This window comes from Salvelinus sp. IW2-2015, unplaced genomic scaffold, assembly GCF_002910315.2.
Source record: "Salvelinus sp. IW2-2015 unplaced genomic scaffold, ASM291031v2 Un_scaffold1807, whole genome shotgun sequence".
In the NCBI taxonomy this organism is placed as follows: domain Eukaryota; kingdom Metazoa; phylum Chordata; class Actinopteri; order Salmoniformes; family Salmonidae; genus Salvelinus; species Salvelinus sp. IW2-2015.
The window spans coordinates 92,901-109,582 of record NW_019943180.1 but is presented as its reverse complement, the minus strand read 5'-3'; the positions used below and the strand labels follow the sequence as shown (position 1 = coordinate 109,582).

Here is a 16,682-nt window from a genome sequence, read left to right as displayed (position 1 = left end):
AATAGTCCATGTGGCTAATTGATTAATTGTTCAGCAGTCTTATGGCTTGGGGGTAGAAGCTGTTAAGGAGGCTTTTGGACCTAGACTTGGTGCTCTGGTACCACTTGCTGTGCGGTAGCAGAGAGAACAGTCTATGACTTGGGTGACTGGAGTCTGACAATTTTTGGGGCATTCCTCTGACACCGCCTGGTATAGAGGTCCTGGATGGCAGGAATATTGGCCGCAGTGATGTACTGGGCCGTTCGCACTACCCTCTGTAGCGCCTTACGGTCAGATGCCGAGCAGTTGCCATACCAGGCGGTGATGCAACCGGTCAGGATTCTCTCGATGTTACAGCTGTGGGGACCCATGCCAAATCTTTTCAGTCTCCTGAGGGGGAATAGGTTTTATCGTGCCCTCTTCACGACTGTCTTGGTGTGTTTGGACCATGATAGTTTGTTGGTGAATTGGACACCAAGGAACTTGAAACTCTCGACCCGCTCCACTCCAGACTCGATGTTAATGGGGGCCTGTTCAGACCACCTTTTCCTGTAGTCCACGATCAGCTCCTTTGTCTTGCTCACATTGAGGGAGAGGTTGTTGTCTGACCTCCTCCCTATCAACAGTCTCATCGTAGGCCTCCCGAGTGGCACAGTGGTCTAAGGTACTGCATCGCAGTGCTAGCTGTGCCACTAGAGATTCCGGGTTCGAGCCCAGGCTCTGTCGCAGCCGGCCGCGACCGGGAGGCTCATGGGGCKGCGCACAATTGGCCCAGCATCGTCCGGGTTAGGGAGGGTTTGGCCGGCAGGGACATCCTTGTCTCATCGCGCACTAGCGACTCCTGTGGCGGGCCGGGCGCAGTGCACGCTGACCAGGTCGCCAGGTGTACGGTGTTTCCGCCGACAGATTGGTGCGGCTGGCTTCCGGGTTGGAGGCGCGCTGTGTTAAGAAGCAGTGCGGCTTGGTTGGGTCGTGTTACGGAGGACGCATGGCTCTCGACCTTCGCCTCTCCCGAGTCCGTACGGGAGTTGCAGCAATGAGACAAGACTAACTACTACCAATTGGATACCATGAAATGAACAAGGGGGTGAAAAAAAMCAAAATGTGATAGGCCGGTGATCAGGCCTATCACTATTGTGTCGTCAGCAAACTTAATGGTGGTGTTGGAGTCGTGTTTGGCCACGCAGTCGTGGGTGAACAGGGAGTACAGGAGGGGACTAAGTACACACACCTGAGGGGCTGCAGTGATGAGGATCAGCGTGGCAGATGTGTTGATACCTACCCTTACCACCTGGGGGCAGTCCGTCAGGAAGTCCAGGATCCAGTTGCAGATGGAGGTGTTTAGTCCCAGCTGAGCTGTAGTCAATGAATAGCATTCTCACATAGGTGTTCCTTTTGTCCAGGTGGGAAAGGGCAGTGTAGAGGGCAATAGAGATTGCGTCATCTGTGGATCTGTTGGGGTGGTGTGCGAGTTGTAATGGGTCTAGCGTTTCTGGGAGGATGCTGTTGATGTGATCCATGACCAGCACTTCATGGCTACAGACGGGGGCAGATTGCCTTGGTGTTCTTGGGCACAGGGACTATGGTGGTCTGCTGAGAACATGTTGGTATTACAGACCTGGTAAGGGAGCGGTTGAAAACGTCAGTGAAGACACACATCAGTTGGTCAGCGCATGCTCTGAGTGCGCGTCCTGGTAATCCGTCTGGCCCTGCGGTCTTGTGAATGTTGACCTGTTTAAAGGTCTTACTCACATCGGCTACAGAGAGYGTGATCCAGAACAGCTGACGCTCTCATGCATGGTTCAGTGTTGCTTGCGTCGAAGAGCGCACAGAAGTAATTTAGCTCGACTGGTAGTCCAGAGTTCCTCTAAACATAACAGGGGATCTTGTGTGTGWGAGAGAGAACCCAGTGGAGCGGGGCAACAAATACATACATATTGACTCATCACAACTCCGCAGCTGTATGCCTGGTCCCACGCACGCACAAACACAGCGGAGGTCTTAGTTTTCTATCCCGACAACTCTTCTCCTGTGACCGGCAACAGAAGATCCAGGRTCCAATGCAGGACTTGCTGTGGTCGGTCTCTCAATCTGACATGTTTTTGGAAATGCATCTTAAACAACCTGAGAGGCTTTACAGAGACCTTAGTTATTATGAGAGATGACAGCGGTCAAGAAGAAACACAGCCCCACCAGACCCTCTAGATYAGTTTTATTTACTCACAATGTTTTACACACGACACAAATAACTTCAGCCATTTTAAATTGATCACAACACCAAGTGCTATTTAAATCACCTTACATCACATAGCTGTGAGGACACATGACATAATATACTGTAGCATGACCAGGAAATCAACATACAGCCAGAGTGGAGGAGAATAGACAGGTAAGAGACACCTTTTACACATCAACTGGACAGTTGATCCAGGTAATTTCATTGGACGATGTACATAGATACACACACACACAGCCACACATACAGTACATATACTGGTATGCATGTATTCCCCAGTACATGTATGCAAACCCAGACACAGAGTGGGTTCCATGCAGGGGTCAGGGGTCAGAGATCAGCTCCTGGTGGCCACAGCCTGTTGCTGCTGCTGGTCAGACGACTGGAGCTGCTTCCCCAGGTATCCCGTAAGGAGAAAATCAATAATCATTACTATAGTATTGACCAGGTACTCCCTGTAGAGGAGAAATCAATAATCATTACTATAGTATTGACCAGGTACTCCCTGCAGAGGAGAAAATCAATAATCCAGAATATATCATCGTTGGCCTCAAACCCATCGAACACCTTTGGTATGAATTGGAACGCCGACTGTGAGCCAGACCTAATCGCCCAACATCAGTGGCCGACCTCACTAGTGTCCTCACTAATACTCTTGTGGCTGAAGTCCCAGCAGCAATGTTCCAACATCTAGTGGAAAGCCTTCCAGAAGAGTGGAGGCTGTTATAGCAGCAATGTTCCAACATCTAGTGGAGCCTTCCCAGAAGAGTGGAGGCTGTTATAGCAGCAATGTTCCAACATCTAGTGGAAAGCCTTCCCAGAAGAGTGGAGGCTGTTATAGCAGCAATGTCCATCATCTAGTGGAAGCCTTCCCAGAAGAGTGGAGGCTGTTATAGCAGCAATGTTCCAACATCTAGTGGAAAGCCTTCCCAGAAGAGTGGAGGCTGTTATAGCAGCAATGTTCACATCTTGTGGAAGCCTTCCCAGAAGAGTGGAGGCTGTTATAGCAGGAATGTTCCAACATAGTGGAAAGCCTTCCCAGAAGAGTGGAGTGTCGTATAGCAGCAATGTTTCCATCATCTAGTGGAAAGCCTTCCCAGAAGAGTGGAGGCTGTTATAGCAGCAATGTTCCAACATCGAGTGGAAAGCCTTCCCAGAGAGTGGAGGCTGTTATAACATCAAAGGGCACCAACTCCATATTAATGCCCATGATTTTGGAATGAGATGTTCGACGAGCAGGTGTCCACATACTGTGGTCATGTAGTGTATTTAACCCCTTTGTTTTGGCACTCAACCAGCCTTAGGCCCACCCTCAACCAGCCTAGGCCCACCCTCAACAGCCTAGGCCCACTTCAACAGTCTAGGCCCACCCTCAACCAGTCTAGGCCCACCCTCAACCAGTCTAGGCCCACCCTCAACCAGCCTAGGCCCACCCTCAACAGCCTAGCCCACCCCCAACAGCTAGCCCACCCTCAACAGTCTAGCCCACCCTCAACAGTCTAGCCCACCCTACAGTTAGGCCCACCCTCAACAGTCTAGGCCCACCCTCAACAGTCTAGGCCCACCTCAACAGTCTAGGCCCACCTCAAACAGTCTAGGCCCACCCTCAACAGTCTAGGCCCACCACTCAACAGTCTAGGCCCACCCTCAACAGTCTAGCCCACCCCAACAGTCTAGGCCCACCTCAACGTCTAGCCCACCTCAAGTCTAGGCCCACCTCAAGTCTAGGCCCCACCCTCAAGTCTAGGCCCACCTGACAGTCTAGGCACCCGACGTCTAGGCCCACCCTGAACAGTCTAGGCCCCACCCTCGAACAGTCTAGGCCCACCCTCAACAGTCTAGGCCCACCCTGAACAGTCTAGGCCCACCCTGAACAGTCTAGGCCCACCCTGAACAGCCTAGGCCCCCCTCAACAGTCTAGGCCCACCCTCAACAGTTCAGGCCCACCCGAACAGTCTAGGCCCACCCTGAACAGTCTAGGCCACCCTCAACAGTCTAGCCCACCCTCAACAGTCTAGGCCCACCCTGAACAGTCTAGGCCCACCCTGAACAGTCTAGGCCCACCCTGAACGTCTAGGCCCACCCTCAACAGTCTAGGCCACCCTCACAGTCTAGGCCCACCTCAACAGTCTAGGCCCACACTGAAACAGGGAGAGGGAGGGTTCTACTAAACTACAGTGCCTTCGGAAAAGTATTCAAACCTTCACTTTTTCCACATTTTGTTACTTTACAGCCGTATTCAAAACTGTATTACATAGTTTTTTCCCCTCATCAATCTACACACACAATACCCCATAATGACAAAGCACATTTTATTTATATTTCTGCTAATTTATATGTTTAAAAAAAATGAAATATTACGTTTACACAAGTTCAGACCCTTTACTCAGTACTTGTTGAAGCACCTTTGGCAGCGATTACATCCCCAAGTCTTCTTGGGTGTGATGCTACAAGCTTGGCACACCTGCATTTGGGGAGTTTCTCCCATTCTTCTCTGCAGATCCTCTCAAGCTCTGTCAGGTGGATGGGGAGCGTCGCTGCACAGCTATTTTCAGGTCTCTCAGTGATGTTCGACCGGGTTCAAGTCCGGGCTCTGCTGGGCCACTCAAGGACATTCAGAGACTTGTCCCGAAGTCACTCCTGCATTGTCTTGGCTGTTGTGCTGGGTCGTTGTCCTGTTGGAAGGTGAACCTTCGCCCCAGTCTGAGTACTGAGCCTCTGGAGCAGGTTTTCATCAAGGATCTCTCTGTACTTTGCTCTGTTCATCTTTGCCTCGACCCTGACTAGTCTCCCAATCCCTGCCACTGAAAAACTTGCTTCACCGTAGGATGATGCCAGGTTTCCTCCAGATGTGACGCTTGGCATTCAGGCCAAAGAGTTCAATCCTGCTTCATCAGACCAGAGAATCTTGTTTCTCATGGACTGAGAGTCTTTAGGTGCCTTTTGGCAAACTCCAAGCGGGCTGCCATGTGCCTTTTACTGAGGATGGCTTCCGTCTGCCACTCTTCCAAAAAGGACTGATTGGTGGAGTACTGCAGAGATGGTTGTCCTTCTTGAAGGTTCTCCATCTCCACAGAGGAACTCTAAAGCTCTGTCACAGTGACCATTGGATCTTGTCATCTCCCTGACCAAGGCCCTTCTCCCCCGATTGCTCAGTTTGGCCGGGCGGCCAGCTCTAGGAAGAGTCTTGGTGGTTTCCAAACTTCTTCATTTAAAATTATGGAGGCCACTGTTCGTTGGGACCTTCAATGCTGCAGAAATGTTTTGTACCCTTCCCCAGATCTGTGCCTCGACACAATCCTGGTCTCGGAGCTCTACGGACAATTCCTTTGACCTCATGGCTTGGTTTTTGCTCTGACATGCACTGTCAACTGTTAGACCTATATAGACTGGTGTGTACTTTCCAAATCATGTCCAATCAATTGAATTTACCACAGGTGGACTCCAATCAAGTTGTAGAAACATCTCAAGGGTGATCAATGGAAACAGGATGCACCTGAGCTCAATTTCGAGTCTCATAGCAAAGGTCTAAATACTTATGTAAATAAGGCATCATTTTTTTTTTTTATACATTTGGTACAATTCTTGAAAATCTGTTTTGCTTTGTCATTATGGGTATTGTGTGTAGATTGCTGAGATTTAAAAAAAAATATTTAATCCATTTTAGAATAAGGCTGTAACTAAATGTGGAAAAAGTCAAGGAGTCTGAAATACTTTCACAATGCACTTATATATGTGAACGTGTTTTAAACCAACAGGATCAATATATACAGTACCAGTCAAAACATCTGGACACCCCTGCTCATTGCAGGGTTTTTCTTTATTTCTACTATTTTCTACATTGTAGAATAATATTGAAGACATCTAAACTATGAAATAAACACATATGGAATCATGTGGTAACCAAAAAAAGGGTTAAACAATATAAATATATTTTCTATATTTCATATTCTTCAGAGTAGCCACCCTTTGCCTTGAAAGCATTGCACACTCTTGGCATTCTCTCAACCAGCTCCATGAGGTAGTCACCTGGAATGCATTTCAATTAAAAGGTGTTCCTTGCTAAAAGTTAATTTGTGGAATTTCTTTCCTTCTTAATGCGTTTCAGCCAATGAGTTGTGTTTTGAGTAAGGTAGGGGTGGTATAGAGAAGATAGCTTTGGTGAAAGACCAAGTCCATATTATTGCAAGAACAGCTCAAATAAGCAAAGAGAAACAACAGCCCATCATTACTTTAAACATACATTGCTTGCTGTTTGGAGTTCAGGATGGGTTTCTGTATAGCACTTTGTGACATCGGCTGATGAAAAAAGGGCTTTTAAATACATTTGACTTATCAGTCAATTCAGAGAAATGTCAATAACTTTGAAATTTCTTCAAGTGCAGTAGCGTCAAGAGCTATTGATGAAAACTGGCTCTCATGAGTACTCCCACAGGAAAGGAAGACCCAGAGTTACCTCTTCTGCAGAGGATAAGTTCATTAGAGTTACAGCCTCAGAAATTGCAGCCCAAATAAATACTTCAGAGTTCAAGTAACAGACACATTTCAACATCAACTGTTCAGAGGAGACTGTTAATCAGGCCTTTATGTTTGAATTGCTGCAAAGAAACCACTACTAAAGGACACCAATAAGAAGAAGAGACTTGCTTGGGCCAAGAAACACAAGCAATGGACATTAGACCGTGGGAAATCTGTCCTTTGGTTTGATGAGTCCAAATGTGCGATTTTTGGCTCCAACAGCCGTGTCTTTCTGTGACGCAGAGTAGAGATAACGATTCAACCGCATGTGTGGTTCCCACCGTGAAGCATGGAGGAGGTGGTGTTGTACTGGTGACACTGTTGGTGATTTACTTAGAATTCAAGGCACACTTAACCAGCATGGCTACCACAGCATGCTGTAGCGATACGCCATCCCATCTGGTTTGGACTTAGTGGGCTATCATTTGTTCTTCAGCAGGACAATGACCCAACACCCCTCCAGGTGTGTAAGGCTATTTGACCAAGGAGAAGTGATGGAGTGCTGCATCAGATGACCTGGCCCTTACAAATCACCCAACCTCAACCCAATTGAAATGTTTGGAGAGTTGGATCGCAGAGTGAAGAAAAAAGCAGCCAACAATGCTCAGCATATGTGGGAACTCCTTCAAGACTGTTGGAAAAGCATTCTAGGTGAAGCGGTTGAGAAGAATGCCAAGAGTGTGCAAAGCTGTCACAGATTTGTTTAACACTTTTTTGTTTTACTACATGATTCCATATGTTATTTTCATAGTTTTGATGTCTTCAGCTATTATTGTACAATGTAAAAAATAATAAAAATAAAGAAAAACCCTTGAATGAATTGGTGTGTCCAAACTTTTGACTGTACTGTATATACACTACTGTTCAAAAGTTTGGGGTCACTTAGAAATGTCCGTGTTTACAAGTACATTAGAGTGCCTAGTTTGGAAGAAACAGACGGCCTCACAAGTCCTCAACTGGTAGCTTCATTAAATAGTAACCCGCTAAACACCAGTCTCAACGTCAACAGTGAAGAGGCAAACTCCGGGATGCTGCCTTCTAGGCAGAGTTCCTCTGTCCAGTGTCTGTGTTCTTTTGCCCATCTTAATCTTTTCTTTTTTTTGGCCAGTCTGAGATAGACTTTTCATTGCAACTCAGCCAAGAAGCCAGCAGCCCGGGGGTCGCCTCTTCACTGTTGATGTTGACTGGTGTTTGCGGTACTATTTAATGAAGCTGCCAGTTACTATATTAATACTATACATTTATAGTTAAGTACCAGTTATTGACTAAGACTTTATAGTATTAGCTCCCGAGTGGAGCAGGGGTCTACGGTACTGCATCTCAGTCAAGAGGCGTCACTACAGTAACTGGTTCGAATCCAGCTGTATCACACCCGGCCGTGATTTGGGAAGTCCCATAGGGCGGCGCACAATTGGCCCAGCGTCGGCCGGGGTAGGCAGTCATTGTAAATAAGAATTTGTTCTTAACTGACTTGCCTAGTTAAATAAAGTATAATAAGAACCAGTTGAAGACCATGAGTTTAAACTAGTACCTAGTAGTAGTATAGGAGTAGTAGCAGTAGTAGTAGTAGTAGTAGAAGTAGTAGTACGTACCAGTTGTGGATCATGAGTTTAAACTAGTACCTAGTAGTAGTATAGGAGTAGTAGCAGTAGTAGTATTAGTAGTAGAAGTAGTAGTACGTACCAGTTGTGGATCATGAGTTTAAACTAGTACCTAGTAGTAGTATAGGAGTAGTATTAGTAGTAGAAGTAGTAGTACGTACCAGTTGTGGATCATGAGTTTAAACTAGTACCTAGTAGTAGTATAGGAGTAGTAGTAGTAGTAGTAGTAGTAGTAGTAGTAGTAGTAGTAGTAGTACGTACGTACCAGTTGTGGATCATGAGTTTAAACTAGCACCTAGCAGTAGTACGTACCAGTTGTGGACCATGAGTTTCTGCACGGCCAGCAGGGCGTTGTAACGGACCAGCTGATCTTCATGGTGCATGTGGTTCATCACCAGCTGTTTACCTCCAAGCTGCTCTATCACCCTGACACAGAGATAAACCCTGGTTAGAACCACACTGAGTGGACAAAACATTCCCACAGTTGTGACACGTTGGCTGGATGTCCTTCGGATGGTGGACCGTTTCTTGATAGACGCGGGGAACTGTTGAGTGTAAAAAAAAAAGCAGCAGCGATACGGTTCTTGACACACTCAAACCGGTGCGCCTGGCACCTACTACCATTCCCTGTTCAAAGGCACTTCAATCTTTTGTCTTGCTAATTACCCCTCTGAATGGCACACATACACAATCCATGTCTCAAGGTTTAAAAACCCTTCTTTAACATGTCTCCTACCCTTCATTTACACTGATTAAAGTGGATTTAGCAGGTGACATTAATAAGGGGTTATAGACTTCACCTGGTCAGTCTATGCCATGGAAAGAGCAGGTGTTCATAATGTATTGTTCACTCAGTGTATACTGTGTCCTTACCGTTTCCCCCGTGGGTAGTGTCTGACGTATTCTCCAACATCGTGAGCAGCTACAGCAATAACCTGAGGGTCATCAGATACCTCCAACAGCCGAGTAAGGATCCTGAGGAGGGAGAACATATACCTTATCACACTAACATCAGATTCCTCATCACACTAACCCTAACATCAGATACCTTATCACACTAACATCAGATATCTCATCACACTAACTAACATCAGATACCTCATCACACTAACCCTAACATCAGATACCTCATCACACTAAACCTAACATCAGATAACCATCACACTAACCCTAACATCAGATACCTCCAACAAGCCCGAGTAAGGATCGCGAGGGGAGAACATATACCTTATCACACTAACATCAGATACTCATCACACTAACCCTAACATCAGATACCTCATCACAGTAACCCTAACATCAGATTACTCATCACACTAACCCTAACATTAGATACCTCATCACACTAACAATAGATACCGCCAACCGCCGAGTAAGGATCCTGAGAGAACATATAACACATAAAACCCTAAGTAGGATCACCTACTTCCCCCCACGTCAGGTACCGCTTCCCCCCCAACGTCAGGTACCGCTTCCCCCCAACGTCAGGTACCGCTTCCCCCCCAACGTCAGGTACCGCTTCCCCCCCAACGTCAGGTACCGCTTCCCCCCCAACGTCAGGTACCGCTTCCCCCCCAACGTCAGGTACCGCTCTCCCCCCAACGTCAGGTACCGCTTCCCCCCCAACGGCAGGTACCTCTTCCCCCCAACGGCAGGTACCTCTTCCCCCCCAACGGCAGGTACCTCTTTCCCCCAACGGCAGGTACCTCTTCCCCCCAACGGCAGGTACCTCTTCCCCCCAACGGCAGTACCTCTTCCCCCACGGCAGGTACCTCTTCCCCCCAACGTCAGCAGGTACCTCTTCACCCTCCACGTCAGATACTCTCTCACCCTCACGTCAGATACCTCTTCACCCTAACAACTATCATCACATACCTAATTACACTAACAATGAACCTATCAGATACCTCCTCATACCAACCCTAACATCAGATACCTTAATAAACTACCATGTCTTTTCAAAAAATATTACAATCACAGACAAAATCTCAGCTAAGGAGCTGGTCTGTCAACAGTACTAGATGGGGTGTTGGAGCGTTCTCCAGTAAAGCCCCTCAGTTACGAACACGCGTCTTAGTAAAGCCCCTCAGTTAGGGAACAGCGTTCTCTAGTAAAGCCCCTCATTAGGGAACAGCGTTCTCTAGTAAAGACCCTCAGTTAGGGAACAGCGTTCTCTTAGTAAAAGCCCTCAGTTATGGAACAGCATTCTCTAGTAAAGCCCCTCAGTTATGGAACAGCGTTCTCTAGTAAGCCCTCAGTTATGGAACAGCGGTCTCTGTAGTAAAGCCCCTCAGTTATGGAACAGCATTCTCTAGTAAAGCCCCTCAGTTAGGGACAGCGTTCTCTAGTAAAGCCCCTCAGTTAGGGAACAGCTTCTCTAGTAAAGCCCTCAGTTATGGAACAGCATTCTCTAGTAAAGCCCCTCAGTTAGGGAACAGCGTTCTCTTAGTAAAGCCCCTCAGTTAGGGAACAGCGTTCTCTAGTAAAGCCCCTCAGTTAGGGGAACAGCTTGCCCTGTCAGGTAGAGAGGGCAGACTCCATTGAGGTTATTTAAATAATTTAAAAACCAATTTTTTTTAGCCAGGCCTTTAATAAGTGATTGTATTCTTATGTTATGTTATTTACCCTAACATGCTGACCAGACCGGACACGTCGCGTGCGCGAGCGTCGCAAAAATAATTTAGAAACCTATGTTATTCAATTATTATACACCAAGGGCTAAAATAGATGTCGTTCCTATTTCTGACGCATATCGCGCTGGCAAGTCTGCCTCTCCCATCTCCTAATTGGTTTATAGAGCAGGTATCCACGTGCCATCTCCTCATTGGTTTATAGAAGCAGGTACCCACGTGCCATCTCCTCATTGGTTATACCCACGTGGGTGATAGAAAGACGAAAACTGTTTTTGCGTAGTTGTGGTAATACAATGAAAGTTTAGATGCAATCACCATATAATTTAAACGATGAAAAAGCCCTGGAAGGAGGAGAGATGACTAGAAACGATTCGGTTGGCCGTTTTATATGTGGATTAATTGTTCGGAGTAGAGGACCTTGTGCATTTCAGGTAAATAACAACAATGTTTATAATCCCAGGACAAATTAGCTAGCAACAGCAAGTTAGCTAAACAGGACAAATTAACGTTAGCTAGCAAGTGCAAGCTAACTATCTAAAATACCATACATGTTTAATGCTTTCGACCTGTCCGCCAAATGAATGTCATTGGTTCAGAGTTTGTTTTGATATTTTAACCTGCGTTTGGTGTGGGGGGGAAAAATAAATGTATGCACGATAGCGCACCCGCGCAGCCGTTTGGGCAAGGTGTTAGGGTGCCATTTTAGGATGCAGCCTCTATTACCGAACATCCACACTAGGTAGTGCTCTGTGTCTTACCGAACATCCACACTAGGTAGTGCTCTGTGTCTTACCGAACATCCACACTAGGTAGTGCTCTGTGTCTTACTTGAGGAGTTCGTAGTTCTTCTCGTTGAGGCGAACAGCGTTCTCACGCCAGAACTTCTCTGATTTGTGGACCGGGCTCCACTCCAGGCGACCCGACTTCAGCTCCGAGCTGTACTCATCAAACGAACTGTGTGTGAGAGAAAGAGAGCGAGAGAAAACAAGCTTAAAYAACAAGTAAAAAACAAACTAGCAGATAAACTTTGTCGAAGAACAGCCTTCAGTCCGACAGTCCTTAAAATAGAGAGATGTTGACCTGTTGGAGATCAATTTGAGGGGTATTCCAGGACAGGTCCAGTGTGGGAGATCTGTACTGTTCTGCTAGCGTAGCGCCTAGCAGAACAGCCTAGTAACAGCACAGTAATGCCTGCTAGCGTAGCGCCTAGCAGAACATCCTAGTAACAGCACAGTAATGCCTGCTAGCGTAGCGCCTAGCAGAACATCCTAGTAACAGCACAGTAATACCTGCTAGTGTAGCTGAGGTTAGCAGTAACATTACCTGTCAGGTCCTGGAGTCTCTCTCACAGACTCTAGGTTCTGACCTGGAGAAGTTAGGGTTAGGGGTCAGAGGTAACCTACCTGAGGTCCTGAACGCTCTCTCCCAAACTCTCCAGCAGGAACTTGATGTCTTCCGTAATGTCCTCATCGTCATACTTCTGCTGGTCCAGATTCTCCAGCTGCTTCAGAACCTTACACTGGATCATGGCCAGAGCATACTCCTGACGGGTCTCCCTCTCCGCTGACTTCTCCAACAGGTTCTAGAATAATAATATTAAATATGTATCATGGCCAGAGCATACTTCTCATGGGTCTCCCGCTCAGTCGATTTCTCCAGAACCCTCTACTACGTACGTGGTTTGAGGAGTTAGGGTTGACCGAAGTTACCTTGCTGAGTTCAACTCTGGATAACAAGTACAACGAAAGTTGCTCAGCTTTTAGCCAGGTACATTTCTACGGCAACAAATCCTTCAGAACTACTCTTCCCCCGGGCAGGCAAACTCTATTTATCCTGAACGAAGTATCTGAGCCACGAGTTAAGGACCAATGAAATCAGATTCCTTCCCTCTCGCAAAGATTGCTTTATCAACTTCACCGCAGAAGGGCAATATCGGCGGATGTGGTGGATTGAGACGCATCCAATGAAATGAAACAGATCTCGAGCTTAAATGGACAGATTTTTTATGGGGAATTGTGTATTATGCTAATTAGATTGCCGCTTAAAGTCAAGGCATCGGAATACTTTCCGAATGCACAACTCAACACCAAACTGCTACAGCGACACACTCCCACCACTACACGCTCCCACCACTACACACTGCTCCAACTACACGCCACTCGCCGCGCTGCCACACACGTTCAAGAGTGAGAGTCCTTCATGTGAATGACAGGGATTTGGGCCTTGACTGGGAACAACAGTATCTCCTCCTTTCCTTCATGTGAATGACAGGGATTTGGGCCTTGTCTGGGAACAACATTATCTCCTTCCTGTCAGAGTCATTAAAGATTAAATCTTCATCCAGTTCGAGGTGAGTAATCTCTGTTCTGATATCCTGAAGCTCTTTTCGGTCATAGGAGACGGTAGAATCAACATTATGTACAATTGCTTAGATTCCTTTAACAGATCATTTAAGACAAGTGTAGCTGCTAAAACGGTACCATGTCCAGGTTTAAAACCAGACTGGTACACATTAATAATATCATTTTATGTAAAAAAAAAAATATTAGCTGAGAGTTTGCCAGTGGTTCTAATATTTTTGCAAGATAATTTAGAGATTGGGCAGCAGTTATCCAGGTCAGAATGATCCCCAGCTTTGTGAAGAGGACGTGCGCTGCCTTCCAGATCTCAGGGATAGCACCAGAAGCAATTGTTWTATACAAAATGTGGGTCAAAGGTTCTACAATGAGGGGGGCAGAAAGCCGCAGTAGAAAGGGATCAAGCGAATCAGCTCCTGTGGATTTGTTTTGACATACTTTTTTTGCAAGGCACATAATAAATCATTGGCATAAAACGGTTCAAACGAAAAGTGCCAGGCAGTGCATCATCCTCTGCTATTTGTTCAGAGGTGAATAAAAGACTCCCTCTAGTGGCGCTTGAGGTATTTGACTTTCTTTTCTCCAAATAGATGGCCAGCTGAAATGTCATTTATTTTAATTGAAAAGCATCACAAATGTAATTGTCTGTTATGGGACCAGAGGCTCTCACAACCTGAGGGGGCAATGCTGGGGGCTGGAGTTGTTTTTTTAAATGAGGCTGGATTTCCACCTCTCAGATACACAATTCAAGAAGAATGTTGTCTTTGCTTTACTAACCACAGTAAGACATTTATTTCTCAAAATGTCTGAAGGACTGCCAGTCACAGGAAGAATCCGTCAATCTAACCTTAGCCCAAGCTATGTTTCTTTCATGAAGTCTTTCAGAAAATTCACAGGGGAACATGTGTTAGATCTGACCTTGACCCTTAATCTCTTATATGGAGAATGATTAKCTACAACAGAGTTAGAGAGGTAAAACATTTAAGGGCCCGATGCGAATCAGAGAGAGGGGACACACCCTCCCAATCATTACCAAGGCCCAACCAGGCTGTATCACATCCGGACGTGGTTGGGAGGCCCTAGGGCGACGCACAATTGGCCCAACATCGTCCGGGTTTGGCCGGTGTAGGCCGTCATTGTAAATAAGAATTTGTTCTTAACTGACTTGCCTAGTTAAATAAAAGGTAAATAATAATCACTACAACCCCATGTCATTCAGGAAATGCTGCACATTGAAAGTTCTAGAATGTCTCTTTGTAACAGGTAGCATCTCTACTGCAGGCGATGGGACAATGGYCACTGAGGTCATGAGCAAACATTCCATTGGCTGTATACTATCGAGGGGTGTTTGTCACAATGATATCCAAGAGAGTAGATTTTTCAAGGTGTTTTAAGTTGCGGCGGGTTGATTTAGTCATCAGTCGAGTTATATTTGTACGGAGCAAAATGTATTTTAAGTCTGATACAGGCATCAACCAATTCAGGTTAAGATCACCAAATATGAATAATTCAGAATTAGTATAGTTAGACAGTAAGTCTGACAATTTGCTGAGAGCAATCTGGAGGTGGATAAACTCCCACTGACAGTATTTGGGCATTATTACCAAGGCCCACATTTAGGACTAGACATTCAAATTGCTTAGGGACAGAGGTGGTATTACACACAGTAACATTCAAGTTGTTCATTATGAATATGGTGACACCTAAACCTCTGCTAGATCTATAGACATTATATCCATTCAGACACAAAGTCTGGCACAGACTTTTATAAGTCTCAGTAATTATCAAAATGTCAGTTAGCTTAACAGCTTTCTGGCAACGTCAGGTGAAGGTTTTTGCACCCTAAAACAAACATTGCAGAATTATCCTCACAACTGAAAAGTGTTTGTGTTTTGGGAACATATCTTTTGTGATGTTCCAACTATGTTCTCACCAGACTGGTCCCACAACCTAACAAAACGTTCTGGGAACCTTTAAAGAACAGATTAAATGTGTTGTAGGAATGTTCTTGCAACATCAGGCAAATGTTTAATACGAACATCCTATAATCCAGGTTGTATCACAGCCGGCCGTGATTGGGCGTCCCATAGGGCGGCACACAATTGGCCCAGCGCCGTCCGGGTTTGGCCGCCATCGTAAATAAGAAATTGTTCTTAACTGACTTGCCTAGTTAAATAAAGGTTACACACACACAATCATCAGTACGACTTGACAGGTTTTGTGTTATGAAAACATTTGCCGCGACCTAACGAATGTTCTGGAAACTTTCACAGAAACAATTTTGGTTCGCTAGGCAGCTTCACTCTGTCTCAATATAGACTATGACTGCTTCTCCCTGTAGAGTGCACTCTGGGCCCTGGTCTAAAGTAGAGCAATATATAGGAAATAGGGCCCTGGTCTAAAGTAGAGCAATATAWAGGAAATACATCCTACAGCCAATAGAAGTCTGAGCAGCAGAACCACATGGCTGTAAGGGCAACAAACCCATCAACTGTATTCAGGAATCTTTCATAGACTTTATAGGCTTAGTTTATATGGCTTGCCCTCACCTCTTCTCTCCCTCACCTCTTCTCCTCCTCACATCTCCAACAGTTATCCCTGTTCGCTCTGTTATGAGAAAGTTAACTTGAAATCAAACATTTAGAAAGTGCAGAGGAGAGATATGAGAGGAGAGCTATGAGAGGAGAGCTATGCAGAACAGCAGCATGGAAACTCGTGGAAACTCGTGGAAACTCGTGGTTTGAGAGCAAGAATCTTCCTAAAGAATAGAGCATCTCTCATAGGACTGAAGTGCTCTCTGGGTAATTTTGTGTCAGCAGTTGCATCGTGTTACAAGTGGAATAAGGACTTCCTCCCAGCAGAGGGTCTCTCCAGACATACTCATCCTAGCCATGTAGGGGCCTATAGGGAATAGGGTGCCGTTTGAGATGATGGGATTGACTGACTGGTTGTCCCACTGAGCAGCCTAACTAGCAGTACGTACCCTGAAGGCAGCCAGTATGATGCGCGTGACCTTCTCCTTGACAGACTCCTGCAGGATATCAGACAGGGCCGGCACCACGTTGTAACGGCGTAGCTGCTCACAGAGCTGAGAGCTGAAGGCCAGCAGCCACACACAGAAGCCCATCTGATACTGCAGCTGGAAACCACACTTGTTACTCAGCACAGCCGTGATGCTAGAGGAGAGAGAACAGGGTCAGGGGTCAGGTGGTACAGGAAACCACACTTGTTACTCTCCTTAGCATCACGGCTTGCTCAGTAACAAGTGTGGTTTCCTTTACCACCTGACCCCTGACCCTTTCTCTCTCCTCTAGCATCACGGCTGTGCTGAGTAACAAGTGTGGTTTCCTGTACACCG

The 16,682-nt window shown here is 46.1% G+C and overlaps 1 protein-coding gene across 3 annotated transcripts in view; it reads right to left on the bottom strand.

The window, feature by feature from the left end:
• Positions 1 to 2,174: 2,174 nt before the first annotated feature.
• atp6v1h (ATPase H+ transporting V1 subunit H) overlaps positions 2,175 to 16,682 on the bottom strand; it is a 60,226-nt gene continuing 45,718 nt past the window's right edge. For all 3 annotated transcript variants that reach the window (XM_024139457.2, XM_070439624.1, XM_070439623.1), the window contains 6 exons: positions 16,308 to 16,500; positions 12,371 to 12,549; positions 11,796 to 11,921; positions 9,208 to 9,309; positions 8,640 to 8,760; positions 2,175 to 2,615 (listed from right to left, as the gene is read on the bottom strand). In XM_024139457.2, the coding sequence (XP_023995225.2) occupies positions 2,553 to 2,615; positions 8,640 to 8,760; positions 9,208 to 9,309; positions 11,796 to 11,921; positions 12,371 to 12,549; positions 16,308 to 16,500 (784 nt within the window). In that variant the 3' untranslated portion in view covers positions 2,175 to 2,552. The remainder of the gene's footprint in view (positions 2,616 to 8,639; positions 8,761 to 9,207; positions 9,310 to 11,795; positions 11,922 to 12,370; positions 12,550 to 16,307; positions 16,501 to 16,682) is intronic.